A 14,899-nucleotide genomic window follows, 5' to 3' on the forward strand; every position below is an offset into this window, starting at 1 on the left:
GGTCGAAGATAAAAGTCAAAAGTAGAATCAATATTATAAAAACATGTCTGACTCGATTGGTTCAGTTGATAAAATTGAAAATCGACCTCAGATTCTTGACAATTAGACAAGAAAACCTTCCATTTAAAACTGGCAAAATGAATCGACAACCCGACCGATTTCCAAAGACCCGCTAAGCGAGTCTTAGCCCCCGTTTGACTCCCATTCTCATTCTCTTTTTTTTTTCTCTCTTATTTTCATCTACACAATTTTCTATAAAATAATATTTTCATTATTTTTCAACTACACTTTTTTCAAAAAAATATTATTTCAACCATTAAAATTTGAAAAGAATGGGATCAAACGAGGGCTTAATTTGTCAACTTTAAAGGGTCATGTTTTCTTAAGATAGTATTTATTCATATTTATCAAATGGTTGTACGAGTACATGTTGAATGATCGAGTTCTATCTTTCATATCACATATCTTTCGATGTGGATAGCTATTACCAATTAGTTTTTAGTAGATATTAGGAGGGTCAGAATCATATTTTTAATAAATTTTGATAAAAAATTGATGAAATATATAATTGAAAAATTGTGTAACATATAAATATATGTGATTAAAATTAATTGTTGAGTTTGACTTAAATTAAAATCTAACTTTTAATTTATACAAATAGCCGCTTAAAAAAATATTGGAGGAGAGAGGAGCCCACTTTGCTACTCTTTATTAATTTGTAAAGAATTAGTAAAATTAATATAATTTTACCTCCGGTTCGATGGAGATTAAATTTAAAATTAAAATTAAGAATTAATTTTAATTATATATCTATGATATCGACAACATTTCAATAATAAATTTCATCAATTTTTATCAAAATTATAAATTTAATTTTAATCTTCCCCCAACAAGGACTTAAATATAATTTTGTACTTATTTATAATATTAAAATAAATATAGTTCAATCCCGTTTTAATTCGTTGAACTATTTAATCCTTGACCTTTTTACTTAATTTTGGATCGGTAGTCTGGTAGGGTTTTATAACATTGAGAAAAATAGACTACTTTGAGGAAAAAATTGCTAAAGTAATGTTATTTGTAGTCGTCTTACGTGGTATATATATATTACGATTAGTGATTTGATGAATTAATGTGATAATTTTTTATTTTCTTATACATCAAATCACTAAACATCACATGTATACTACGTATGACGACTGAGATAATAAGCTACTAAAATAACATTATTTAAATCAATCAATGTGCAAGTACATATTTCAATGACAGTTGTCTTCCTGTAATTTACTGTTTTTAAAAATTATTTTTGACAATAGCCAATTATAAAAAGACAATTATTATTATTATTTTTTTTACAAATTCTATAAAAAAAAAAAAAATTGTCTTATATCGTTGTTAAATGGTGAGGCTGTGTGATTTTGGTCAATCCTTCCTTAATTAAAGTACCGAAAAGTAAATACTTATTTACTTCAGATGCACTGTCCCTGTACGTGCCACGTGGTACCTCACATTTCTCTATTTTGGTAACGGTCCCTCAATGTGCCACGTGGTACCTCACATTTCTCTATTTTGTTAGAAGATATTTTTCTTCCAAGGACGGCGTCGGTATTTTGTGCATCTACTTTTCCCAGTTCACGCTCCGGCACGTCCTCGCTATCGCTTTCCCGCGCAATTAATTGACGAGAAAATTGCATAATTTATTCATTTTGAAATTAAGATTTTCCCCTAAATTGATTAACGAAACTATATATCTAGTTTGAATTCACTATTTATTTAATTACTGTAAGAGTCAAAAGGTAGAGAAATATACAGAAATGGCAACGGTTTCAGCTTTTAGAGGCGTTCGTTTACCCATATTTCAACATTCTCAGGTACAATTCTCAACTTATAATTTATTTATGCATTTATAATTATATGCGTGTGTGTAATAGTATTGTTGTCAATGGAAAAATAATTTATTTGCTGATTATGTGTGGATTACAGTTGCCAGTACCTGTAACTATATCTGGTAGACCGATAAGAAAGCTCAAATATCGGTCCAATGGATTCACTCTCTTTGCTCGATATTCTCGGTCCCAGGATCTCTTCACCTCTCGTCTTCAAGGTAATACACGTTTTATATTTGTCTAATTTAGATACTCAATGAATTCGAATATCGATCACTTTTTTGATTTATTTTTGCTTAATTAATATCTGACAACGCTTGATTTTGGTTTTAATTTTTACTCTGTAAGTAGAGTCATGGAATTGGGGTATTCAGAAATAGAATTAGTGGAATTTAGTTTGGCTTTAATAGCTACTAGCAGTTTCAAGCTTTGTATAGTATATGATCGATAAGGCATCATCACTTATTCTCGGTTCTGATAGCTGGCCCCATATGATTATTTTTCATATTTCAGAGAGTCAAAGTTAGTTAAGGTTATGGAATTAATTTTGTCATTGTAGTAAATGATATTTACTTATATAAGCAATAGAAAGCGGGAAGAGTGTGATCGTATGCATTTTTAGCTAGTGCTAACTTTTGTTTAAATGTTTTTGTTCCACTTGATCATTTATTTTCATTCATTTGAGTGATCATGTCTTATATTCATGCTGCTTTTAGCCTATATATGACAGTACTATGGTATAATAGTTCCACCAGAGGCTTTATGGATGTCCTTTTTGTTCAACTACAGTGAATTAGTAGTACCATTAGATATATGGATATAATAGTAAAACTTTCCTAAGGCTCTGTATTTCTGCAGATAGTATCGAGAAATTGCCCAAACTCATGGAGGATATCGTCCAGACATCCATAAATACAGGTCCACGTGGAGCCCTTAGATTAGCTCAGGGTATTCAAGCAGTCATTGGTGTCGGTAGCGAGTGGCTAGCAGATGCATCAAAGGTAATAGTGTTGAAGATCAAACATTTGGAGGATAGCTAAAGGATGTCATGTCATATTTGTAAGCCATGTCATTATTTGTAACTTAAATCCTACTTTATTTGTAAAAGCATGTAATCAATACACAGGCGGCTGTATCTTTTGTTATTTTAGAACATCCTCGAATTATCCATAGATATTAGATGGGTGACTGATAAACATCCTTTTATTTGCGCAATTGGTGGTATGAGTTTTCATGCAGGCTGCTTTTCAATTCTGAATATGATTCTGTTTTTCCTGATTTTCGAATTTAATTGTTACTTATCAATAAAAAATGTATTTTGTCCTAGGTCTTAATGCTGTGTAATTTCTGTAGACAGCAAGCTCTTCTACTGGATTATCGACTCAGTTGCAGCTTGGATTAGTATCACCCCTTTATTTGAGGAAATTGTTTGAACGCCTGGGTGCTACATATATCAAATTAGGTCAGGTAAGAAAAGAATAATTCTTTGATGATGTTTTTATTGGAAAGATGGTAGAACTCGTCTACTATTGGAAATAAAACTACAGTATTCTATATGATTTTATTCAATTTTATGCTGTGAAACTAGTGGATAATTATTGTCGACATTTATTCTCTGTATAGATACATGACGAGTTATATTCCTTAACAGGATATATGTTCATTAGTTGTAGTTCACTAGGATTTGCTGATTAATCCTTGTGCATTAAAGAGTAGGTCACTTTTGCATTGTTGATCTTGAAATACGCAGTTCATTGCGTCTGCACCAACATTATTTCCTCCAGAGTATGTCGAGGAGTTCCAGTACTGTTTTGACCGAGCTCCTGCAGTTCCGTTTCAAGAGATACAAACTATTCTGCGTGAGGAGTTAGGTAGACCAATTGATAATGTCTTTGAGTATGTTGATCCGACTCCAATTGCTTCTGCATCTATAGCACAGGTTTGTACAGTTTTCTTCTTTTTTGAACATTTATTCCTTTATTAGTGGTTAGTTAGGGTATAGTAGTAACAATTGTGTATCATTAACATCTTGAACTACATAATTTAATTTTCAGGTTCATGGCGCTAGGATAAGAGGATCCCAAGAGGATGTAGTTATAAAGGTGCTAAAACCTGGAATAGAGGACATCTTAGTGGCAGACCTGAACTTCGTGTATATTGTGGCACGTATATTGGAATTTTTGAGTCCGGACCTAAGCCGAGCTTCTCTGGTATGGCAGACGATTGCTTCTCAAGTGTCATAGATGTCTTTATTATTTCCTTGAATCATAAATTCTTGTACTCTTCAATAAATACGTATTTATTAAATGCCTCTCTCAGTGAATTACTGCCTGGAAACTCCAATGGTAAAAAGCTTGTGAGGAATTATCACCTCTGTCAACTAATTTGCTTCCTGCTTAATTTCATTTGGGCAAAACCTTTTGTCTTGTTTTTGTCAGTTTGATGCTTACCAATTGCTATAACCTCGTCTGTTATCACTTTCATTTCTTTTGGATTTTTTTATTTTATTATTATTATTATTATTATTATTTTTTTTTTTTTTTTTTTTTGTAAAGAAGTTTCGGTTAAACTTAAATTTGGGAGTGAGTAAAAGCCTAGAGGTTGGCCTTGATATTGAAGAATTGTGGAAGAATTTTTTATTGTTCATTTTGTCTCCCACTACTGATCTTCAAGGGTTGGCTTTTGGCTGAAGCAATGCAGATATAAGAATTTTGCTGTTGAATCTTTTTCTTTCAACTTTTACCAATCTTATCCTGAGGAGCCATAGAATTTTGAATATTGATAATCATCTCATAAAACTGTTGCTGTGAGTCTGTGACCACCTCTTTTATTAATCCAGTTTCTATTGTTCCTCATTATGTTACTGAATAAGATTGCCTGAGGCTTTCTTCTAATACATAAGATTGCCTGTGGCTTTCTTCTAATACATAGTTTGCTAATAGGTTGCTATTGTCGGAGACATAAGGGAATCAATGCTTGAAGAAGTTGACTTTAATAAGGAGGCTGCAAATATTGAGGATTTCAGGAGATATTTAGAAGTCATGGGACTTTCACGGCAAGCTACAGCTCCAAAAGTGTACCAGCAGTACAGTTCCAAGCGCGTTCTTACAATGGAGAGGCTTTATGGAGTTCCTCTCACTGACTTGAACTCCATAAATTCACTTGTTCCAAGTCCAGAGGCTAGTCTTATAACTGCCTTAAATGTGTGGTGGGGCTCAAGTCATAATTTCAATATTAAAGGAAAAATATATTTATAGTCACAAAACAATATACCTCTTTTTTATTTTTATTTTTTATTTTTTTTTATTTTCCTGCAGGTTTGGTAGCTTGCTTTCCTGTGAAAGCTTTCACGCAGATGTACATGCAGGCAATTTGTGGTTACTACATGATGGCCGCATTGGGTTTCTTGACTTTGGTGTGTTTATATTCCCAAATACAGCTTCTAACCCATTTTTTTCATTAATAATTGCTTATGTCACTTCAAATAATTTATATGTGACATTCAAAATCTAGCACTTGAATGATACTTCATAGTTTATGTGATCATTCTTTATTCTTTTTTGCTTTCTTCCAATTTGGCTCTCATCACACATAAGAAAATCCCTCACTAATATTCTATAATTTTCTTTCCTTCTTCGTTCTTGTAATAGAATTAGTTCAGAGACTGGTTTCTTTACTTTTCTGGTAGCTGGCTTACCAACGTGTGTTTGTTAAATCAAAATGCTAGCATCAATTGTATACATTTGTAGAGATGGAGTGGGATACTCTCCCTCTCTCTCCCCCCCCCCCCCCCCCCCCCCCCCCCCCTCTCTTCCCACTTGTTTCCTTTCTCGAGAGAGCTTTTCTCTTTGAGAATAGCCATTTTTGTCCCACCTTTTGTCTGAAAAGCTTTGGACATAATGTAATAATTACAGCTTTTGGCTATTTAAAGTCAGTTATAGCTAACTTGTTTTCAGTTTTCTCATTGATTATATAGATGTCATGGATCGTGGGACCATAATTTTCGATATTGTTATGTAGTTCGAGAACTGATTACCTTTGTTTATCTTTTGTTTATTTTAAAGAATATTTTTGAATGTTGGGTTTTGATAAGACTCAAACTGTAAGAGAGAATAACGGAATTTATAATAGATCTTTGATTGAAAAAAACTGCAGAGGATTACAGATACGGAAAGGACATTAAGACTCCTTTTCTCACTCAATAATTGCCTATCTTCTTCCTCACCTATACCTTTATTTATAGCTATTTTTCTAATTGATTTCCCCCCAGCAGATGCTCCCCATCAGATTCTGTTTTCCCTCCCTTCTTGACTATTCTAGAATATGTAAAACATAGAGGGGGCTTATCAGGTTTTTGGTTGGAGGAATGCATTTATAAAGTCAATCGAGTTAGATTATCCACCACAGGAAGTGAAAGATGCCTTTGTACTAGTGGATAATGATTTGAAAAATTACTCGATTCATTTATTAGTTTGAACCTTTGGATCTAGACCTTTACATTTTTACCATAGGATATGAAAACATTGTTTTACTAAATAATGCGTATGGATCTGGATATTTTATGTTAGTCTATATGTTTTCAAGAGCACCTGCTAAATATCATTACTTCAGTTTTGCTCAATATACCCCTTCAATCTTATTTTGATTGCCTGCCTGAATATGCTTTCCACGTATTTCTTAGTATTAAGTTGCGTTATAGTCTTCGACATGTGTTGACTTGCTAAAGTTTCCTCATGGTGCCGCTTGCAAACTTGTAGTGTCCCTCTGTCATTAGCTAGTCTCGGAGTCTCTTTGTTTGTCTAGTCCAGGTTTTTAATTCCATGCAAGTATTGAGGGATAACACAAATGAAATCACTAAGCAGGAATTGTTGGGCGCATTTCTCCAAAAACATGGAATGCTATGGAGGTATTTTTGGGATCACTAGCAACTGAAGAATATGAGTCCATGGCATCTTCCTTGATTGATATGGGTGCTACAAACAAGGATGTGGATGTCCCGGCCTTTGCTAGAGATTTAGAAAAGATATTTGCGTCCATACAGGTAAGAATTTAATGTTGCAACAGAAGTTCTCTGGTAGAAGTCTTAGATACAACACTTAGCAGTGTTTTAATTTTCCTTTTATGAAAGTAATTAATTAGTTAATTCGAAGCTTTTTAAGGGGTAAGTCAAAAAATGGAGTAGCAAGGATTCACTTGCAAGAATTGTATTTTAAGACGTCAAAGACTTGAAAAATGGTTTAATATTCCATGTAAATCACAATTATTGTCAACAAAAATCCAATAGATATAGCAATGAGTGGAATTGAGTGGCAGCAATGGATTCATGTAGCCAATCCCAAATTTATTGGGATGAAGACTTGGTTTTCTGATTTTTTGTCATTCACAATTGAGAAAGTGATGAAATTATCTAGACTGTACTTGCCTTTGGATTTAACTAAGATAATTTAAAATCATTAATTGGATTGCTTAGGTGTCCACCATACATCTAGTTTAGCATGAGTTGAATACAGGACTGTAGCTTCAAGAGGCTGGTATGAGTCTTGGGTGGAATCAACTGCCTAAGTGCTTTATTAATGGGAAGATTCAATTGTCCAGTCAATGTTCATTGCATAAGGTCATTATAACGAATTTCTGCCTTTTTTCATAATCCCGTAGAAGAAAACTCTAGCACTCTCTAGGTTTGAAGAGGAAATAGTTTTTTCCTTGTGCTCATGTAAAGTAGATGGCTGTACTTGTACACTGCTTTACTCTTATTATATTTTAAGACATGGTATCTGATTTTTTCGCACAGGATTTGGATACAGAAATCATTGTTGCTACAGCCAGAGGAACAGACACAAATGCAACTGCAGTTTCTGCAAATGTTGCGGTTGATGAAAGACAAATGAATGCACTATTCCTTGATGTGGTAAAACTCTCCTGTTTCAAGTTTTATTTTGTATTTTGCGCCAGCCATCTTTCTGTACTTTCCCATTTGTGAATCATGATAAAATGCTGCTTTATTTTGCTTTCTGCCGCAGTTATTACACTTAAACTACCAATACCCAACCTTTTTGACTTAAGCCACTTTTAACATATTGGGCAGCAGAGCAAGCAGATTCAAACAGCCTTAATGTGTATACTCATTTATTTACATGCTATGGCATTTTCATTATCTTAATTATAACGATTTTGATATAAACAGACCACTAATGTAGGTTTATCTTGCTAGCCTTCACATTGAAGTGCGATATATAGATCATGCTTTATTATAGTTTCTTTTGGTATCCCTTCTACACGCGCACTCATTCAAATCGATATAATCTTGCTGCATTTGTTCCTTGGTGCTCAAGCTTTTACAATGTTGTGGAAGACGGAGGTGATAATAAGTGATACCGCAGATTTCTCTATTCTTTGTGCTTGACCCTTTACAGCGTAGTACAATACGTGAACAATAACAATTGATATATTTTTTGGCTGCTTCTGCGATTTATACTGTGCATGACTTCTAGATTTCCTTAAAACGAGATAGGGATAGGATGGAGATCGAGGTAAGAATAAAGATAGATTATTAGATAAGAAGTTAAATTAGGATTTGATTCAAGTTATGTTATTTAGATTAGATTTGATATTTTGAACATTCTAGATTAGTAGAATCTCTCGATTGATTTGATATTCTTTCTAGTTTCTTGCTCTATAAATAAAGGGTTCATTCATTCTAATAGACACAACCTGATTATATAAATAAAAATTAATTTCATTTGGTTTCAATCCTTTTCTTTTTAGACCCTTTTCTTTCCTAGTCTTCAATCAGTCGTCGTCAAATTATATGCTCCTGCATCAGTCACATTATTCATTTCTTGCGTGTTCTCATTTTGATCCACGTTTTCTGTGAGTTTAACAGGTTCGAGTCAGTGAATCATATGGGCTTAGATTTCCTCGGGAGTTTGCTCTTCTCATGAAACAGCTTCTTTATTTCGATCGATACACACGATTGTTAGCTCCCAATTTGAACATGCTGCGGGATCAAAGGATTTCGATCGTCTCAAATCGAAGAAGCAGAAACATTTACCAGTGAACTCGATGTGTTCTTCCCATAGTGTGTATATAATATTGAAAATTTGCTACCTTAAAAACCCATTTGAATATGTAAAAGAAATGTATACTGTACATGAAATAGATTAAAATCTTTCATTGATAAGTCTCTATTGGATTTTGCAAATGTTCTTTCGATTTGTATTGTTTCTTTTGATATATAGAAGGCAATGCTACAGAAGTGATGGTAATTTCAAAGTAAAACACAAGCAAACTGTAAAGGGTCGGTGGAACCTTGATTAGCAAAAATAACTTGTATTTCATCATATGTCAAACCATTTTTCTGTATCAAAAATTATTAGAGAACTACATATGCGACAATCAATATAGACCTTGAACTATAAGACGACTCGACTTATTTGTAATCGGCTGTAGAAAACGTGTGGAAAAGAAAAATGTAACAGATTTTGTTTTTTTCTTTTGAAAGATCGATACACACTGAATTTGATGGAGATGGTGCAATTCACAGGCCACAGCAATCAAACTTATTCGGTGACTGTATAAGTTTAAACAGACCTTTCACTTCAAGGAAGAAAACAAGCGAATCTCTCGACTCGTTCTGCTCTCAATAGCCATGAAATGATCATCTTAGGGTGATCCTTTTGTCGACGGATGCATATGCTAGGAAATTAGTTAATTTAATACTCGACTTAAGGAAGAATATCCCATAAGCTGGTGAAGTGGAAGACCTTCGAGCTTTGCAGATTCTTTCTTTGATGAAGTACTGGTTGACTCTTTGGTGCTCTTTAAACTCTCCTTGGTCTGAGACTCCCTCAAGGTGGACTTCATTTTTCTATCTCCCATCGACTCATTAACAGATGCTATCTTGTTATTGCACGCGTTCATCTGAAGCCGATCATATGAAGATCTCGTAAGTGAAGACTCTCCTTCTGTAGAACTACTTCTACAGGACTGCTCATTATCATCAGAGTACAGAACATGTTTAGCATTTGGACGAGGATTGGAACGAGAGTTTGGTACGGGGTTTCTCTTACTGGTAGCGTCATTGCAATTGTCAACCTCACTTTGCGGAGGGGCAAAAACATCAGGAATGTACTGAACTATATTCGTTCCTTTCAGAAGCGAGAATTTCAGAACTTCCCGACAAGCACTGCATCTCAGTCGATGAAATTTTTTCTCGAATAAGAGGAAGTTTGCAGGTAGCTGCAATAATTCCGAACATTTATAACAGGTGAGAAGTGGGGCTCCACCAGCTATAGGCCGGATATGTCGCTTTGCTACCTGATATCTCTCCCTCGAATATGACCTTTTCATCTGGTCATCCAATAATGAAACCTCAGAGCTCATGTAATGCCAGGGAATCGAGGAACTCGAGGCACGGGAATGAAGACTGTCATTGCACACGGAATGTGAAGAAAACTGTGGTGAGCAGTACCAGTCTTGGGGAAAACAGTGCACACAAGAGCACTTGACTTGGGGACTGGACTGTGCAGCATCCGCGGGATACGGCATTCTCGAGGCTCTGCATTGTCCGGGCCAACCTTGTACTTGACCGTGGCTCATTTGATACCTAGGAGGGTTCATACCCGCATGCATCTCCCTTTCTGGTGCTAAATTATCGTCGTACAATGCAGCAGGAAACCTTCCATCTCTCTTATCATTTGAACAACGCATCCTGTAGAGCTGATCTTCGAGTTCATAGACCATTCTCAACAAGTCCATTTTGTCTGGGTTGGAGTAAGAATGCTTGTCTGGTGAGTAAAAGCCAGGATGATGTTCAAACAGATTGTGCTGATAACTCAAAGATTTTCCTTTTCCATTTCCACTTTCGTGATTTCCCAAGAAATCGCTGGAACTGAATGCTGAGCGAGAAATACCTTCATCAAATCTTGTCCTGTTTCCACTGGTGTGGTCATATCTTTTCGTTTCAGGCAACTCGAACTTTCTTCTGGAAGGTACATGGTTGGGGATTTGATCATCGGTTCCATCATAAGATGATACACTACCATCATAAGCATAGTAAGTTCTGATTGTTGGAGATTTAAACATATCTTCTCGTTTAACGCTAAGATCAGTAATAGGATCAATAGGAGGTGAACTTCCCAAAGTATCTACTGAGCTTGTTCTGCCAAAATTTTGAGGACTTCGGGAGTGATCCATCTGTTCACTGTCGGAAGTGATGAAATCAACTGACACAATGCTCTCATTCAAGGGGCTTGGAGCAGTAATAGATACATCTCCAGTATGTGTCTTCAAATCATTTTCTTTGCTCAAGCTTCTAAAGTTCGGATGATTATTGATATCCTCATTGACTTCATTAGTTTGTCCAGCTGAATGTGACGAAGTTTCTAGACTTTTTGAAATGTTCTGATTATTAACATCATTTTCTGGTGCAAGATATCGGCTTTTGTTCCCTTCTGTGTTTTCTCCAACTTCCATTGGATCCCTTCCAGGGCATTCGTCCAACTGAATCGTATTATCCCATTCTGTATGTTGTCTAACTTCTTGAGTCGACACTTTGACCACATGACAATTAAACTCACTTGAGCTAGGAGATTCATCAGACAAGTTTCTGCCTCTACTCCTTTCCCTATTGTAATCCTGTAAAACCCTGAAATCAAATCTGTTGGTATTTTGCTCCAAAGGATATTTGGCATCGTCCGGCTTCAAAGATTTTCTGACATCAGTGGATGAATCTTTGCTCTCAAAACAGTTAATCTCAGGTGAGCTAGAAATCTCATCAGAGGGGCTTTTTTTATGTTCACCGTGAACTCCTGTGTTGTCTTTTTCTGGCGAGGATTCTCCACTCAAGAGAGACATTAAATCTTGATTAGAGCCGGTGTCTTCCTTGTCTTCTGAAACACAATCCTGTTTAGCATTTACAATAGCATCTGTTTCTTGTACGCATACATTTGCATCGTTGGATTCATTTATCTGGTTTTTAGCTGTATGAGGGCAAAAGCAGAAGGAACATGAGAAACACAACCAAAGATCGCCAGTAGAAAATAAAGCCACAAAGTATCACTATAAGGATTGAGGCATTGGTGTCATGGATTAATCTATCTTTACCACCGAAAGTAAGATAATCAGAAAAGCGCAAGGACAAATTTATAGTGGCTCACCCTCAACGTGAAAGTTAAGTCCACATTCCTATTACAGATTTTCACTACAATGAAGAAGATTAGAGAGCCTCCCTCTCTTGCACCCATAAAACCAGCCCCTTAAAATTCTTTAATGTTAGGTAGTGTCCATCACAGTATAATTATGCTCCACAAGTTGAATTATACTATAGTTACGCATCATGCACCCAACATTTGGTAGCTCTAATTCTTAATTCCTCCCATGCCAAGTCCCTGAATTGCAATATTGATCATTCTCGGGACTAGATAACAAGAAGTTTTTGTAATTATACACTTCCAACTTATTTTCAATCTTTAAATGCCATACTGATGATCCCACAAGACATCATGCTTCAAACAGTGAGATTAAGTTCAAACAAATATCAAGAGACAAAATTATACTATCCATTTATGTGATTAGTGTAAGTGAAAATGTTCGTACCTTTGATAATTGTACCACATCCTCCACACTTGTACAGAGGAACATCCGGCAACTCTGCAAGAACTTGACGGCATCTAGGACATCTAACCAGTCGGACTTTTGTGGTTGGTTGAGTAATCATTTTCACCTGATATTTGGCTGATTGAATCATCAAAGATTAACTTTTGAACTCTACTTGTAACTTACTAAAGGCCCAGGAAACAAAGAGAAGATATGTATGAACAAGTTATTCAATGTTGCTTAAATGCCAAAATCTGTTGGAAACCATGAGAAGGGAATTTTTTAAGTATTTATGTGGACACGTTCATGGCACAAAAACACATTACAACAACAGAACTGCAAGAAAATGACGAGTGTGTAAAATGATGGACATTTTCATGTTTGCCTCTCATTTATATTGTAGATTATGCTTCCACAAGAACCTGTGTTTCTCTTCAATCAAAAATCCCTTGGTGATCGACTAAGATTATTTGATAGTTCTATGTTAGTAAACGACTTCTGGTATATATCAGTAAGAATGGTTCAGAAGTCTTCTGAAGGGATATCCAGAGGCAGAATGCAGACCATTCTTTGAGTTGTAACATGTATAGAAAGTCTCGAAAAAGATCGTTATTTCTGTACAACGAACGAACAAAAAAAGGGGAAAAAATAATAATAAATTGAACAATCAACTCTGTGTAAAACATAACAAGAAAAAATTATCGCTTAACCCACAAAAAATCATCAAATCCTGCAAAACTGAATAAGTTTGTATCTTACTTCAAAAACGCTTTATTTCACTGCATTCATCAGTTACAAATTGAGATTGTTAAAGAACAAATCCACTCTTTTAGTGATTTTACATTGGTTATCTAGGAAATTTCTAACAAGTTTTTCTTTTTCTAGTTTACACAATTAAGATTTGTACGCTTTCCCTAGTCCTCTTGCATTAGACAACTAAAATAAAATCTTTTATCTAGAAAAAGGAGAACTATTTGAATATAATAAATAAAAACGAATCAAACAAATTGCCAAATTGACTTTACAAATTTTAGATCACCATTTCTTTGATGCAGCCATGGATTGTCTACAAATAGATGGATGATAGGGACAACATCAATATCATTGGAAAAATCGAAATAGATACACATTGTAAAGAAATTCAAGTAAATCACCCAAGTCATGGGAAATATTTGGGCAAATTAATTTTTTGAGAAAGGGATATATTATACAATCTTGAACTGAGGCCAAACATTCTTTCCAAATCTTAAGCCATGATTTAGCAACCAAAGAAAGATGCATAACATAATGGCATATAAACGGGCCTGAAAGATTAATTCTACGTCTGCACAGAATTTGTACAAAACCCATTTGATTAAACACAGATTAGAATCACATCAGACAATTTATCTCTCTCTTCTGTTTCTCTTGCTCTCTTTATATATATATATATAGACACAATACAGGTAAGTGTATATTAAAGTATACTATAGCGAGAAATGAACTAGAATGAAGCAAGAAAACGAGTGGAAGTGAGGAAATAGATGAACCTAGAAAGAAAACGAGGCCGATGAGAAAATCTCTTCTTTAACACAGTATTTTCGTTTTTACCATGATCTTCTTCTCCTCCTTCTTGCTATTTTCCATCCACAACTCACACACACACACACACACACACACACACACCAACCACCACAATTATGACAGAGCGCTTCTCTACCGTAAGATAGAAGCTTGTCAATCCCAAAACTAAAAGTCGAATTTTTGACTCATTTATCTGTCTAACAGAAAGTGGACACGGGAGAGAGGAAAGTTGACGTCGGCGCGTAGATAAGTAGAAGCGGGACCACAATGAATGATATCTTTCTTAACGGTACAAAGAAATAAGAATAGAATGGTGTTCAAACACAAACTCCCACGACCCTCAAGTCAAATGATTATTTTTGTCTCGCTTTTGGGAAAAACAAATGTTTGACACAGGAAGCTTGTTAGTATGTTCCACTTGGAAGCACCTACCATTTACCAACACATTTTTCTCTGTTTGACTTAGATAAATATTAACTTTTTAGTACATTTTTGTTTAAAAAATTGATAAAATACGTATTGAAAAGTTATGAATCCCTAAAAATATATAATTAAAATTAATTGTTAACTTTAATTTAAATTTTAATTAATTTTTTAGTTTAATCGAACAGGGGCTTTATCATGTTTTATCATTTTATTTTATTCAACATATCATATATGTAATAATATTTTTATATAGGTCTTTTCAATGCGTAAAATCGATTGCAAACTATACACTCAATTGTACTCTAGGAGTCCTCTAAAAAAAAATTCAAAGGATTGACCACTTATAGAGTTTTTTTCCCCCTCCAACCATGTCGTTGGTACTTGTCGACTTCTTATCGATCATTAGCATCTCTCCAGGTTGCTAGAAA

At 34.8% G+C, this 14,899-nt stretch overlaps 2 protein-coding genes across 5 annotated transcripts; one reads left to right on the forward strand and one right to left on the reverse strand.

Moving 5' to 3' along the window:
- Nucleotides 1–1,586: 1,586 nt before the first annotated feature.
- LOC111406030 (uncharacterized aarF domain-containing protein kinase At5g05200, chloroplastic) lies at nt 1,587–9,095 on the forward strand. Its single transcript, XM_023035207.1, has 11 exons — nt 1,587–1,871; nt 1,984–2,104; nt 2,745–2,887; nt 3,240–3,353; nt 3,637–3,825; nt 3,941–4,096; nt 4,829–5,094; nt 5,204–5,301; nt 6,749–6,927; nt 7,678–7,794; nt 8,770–9,095. The coding sequence occupies exons 1-11, from the start codon at nt 1,815–1,817 to the stop codon at nt 8,941–8,943; spliced, it is 1,614 nt and encodes a 537-aa protein (XP_022890975.1). The 5' UTR covers nt 1,587–1,814; the 3' UTR covers nt 8,944–9,095.
- Nucleotides 9,096–9,213: 118 nt separating this feature from the next.
- On the reverse strand, nt 9,214–14,273 carry LOC111406029 (protein ENHANCED DISEASE RESISTANCE 4). Of its 4 annotated transcripts, none has more exons than XM_023035203.1 (3): nt 14,012–14,273; nt 12,483–12,609; nt 9,214–11,866 (listed from the first exon to the last, which is right to left on the reverse strand). In XM_023035203.1, exons 2-3 carry the CDS (start codon nt 12,601–12,603, stop codon nt 9,594–9,596), a joined length of 2,394 nt encoding a protein of 797 aa, XP_022890971.1. In that variant the 5' UTR covers nt 12,604–12,609; nt 14,012–14,273; the 3' UTR covers nt 9,214–9,593. The 4 variants fall into 4 exon arrangements, with proteins under 4 accessions (XP_022890971.1, XP_022890972.1, XP_022890974.1 ...); XM_023035204.1 differs by having other exon boundaries at nt 12,483–12,620; XM_023035206.1 differs by having other exon boundaries at nt 12,483–12,624.
- Between the last annotated feature and the right edge of the window lie 626 nt (nt 14,274–14,899).

Source organism: Olea europaea, chromosome 12 (assembly GCF_002742605.1).
Source record: "Olea europaea var. sylvestris chromosome 12, O_europaea_v1, whole genome shotgun sequence".
NCBI classification, from domain to species: domain Eukaryota; kingdom Viridiplantae; phylum Streptophyta; class Magnoliopsida; order Lamiales; family Oleaceae; genus Olea; species Olea europaea.

Coding starts and splice junctions, on each gene's coding strand:
- LOC111406030 (XM_023035207.1), top strand. CDS start 1,815: ATGGCAACGGTTTCAGCTTTTAGAGGCGTTCGTTTACCCATATTTCAA. Junction 1,872..1,983: donor CCATATTTCAACATTCTCAG/GTACAATTCTCA, acceptor TGTGGATTACAG/TTGCCAGTACCTGTAACTAT. Junction 3,354..3,636: donor CATATATCAAATTAGGTCAG/GTAAGAAAAGAA, acceptor TGAAATACGCAG/TTCATTGCGTCTGCACCAAC.
- LOC111406029 (XM_023035202.1), bottom strand. CDS start 12,633: ATGATTCAATCAGCCAAATATCAGGTGAAAATGATTACTCAACCAACC. Junction 11,867..12,482: donor ATGTGGTACAATTATCAAAG/GTACGAACATTT, acceptor GCCCTCATACAG/CTAAAAACCAGATAAATGAA.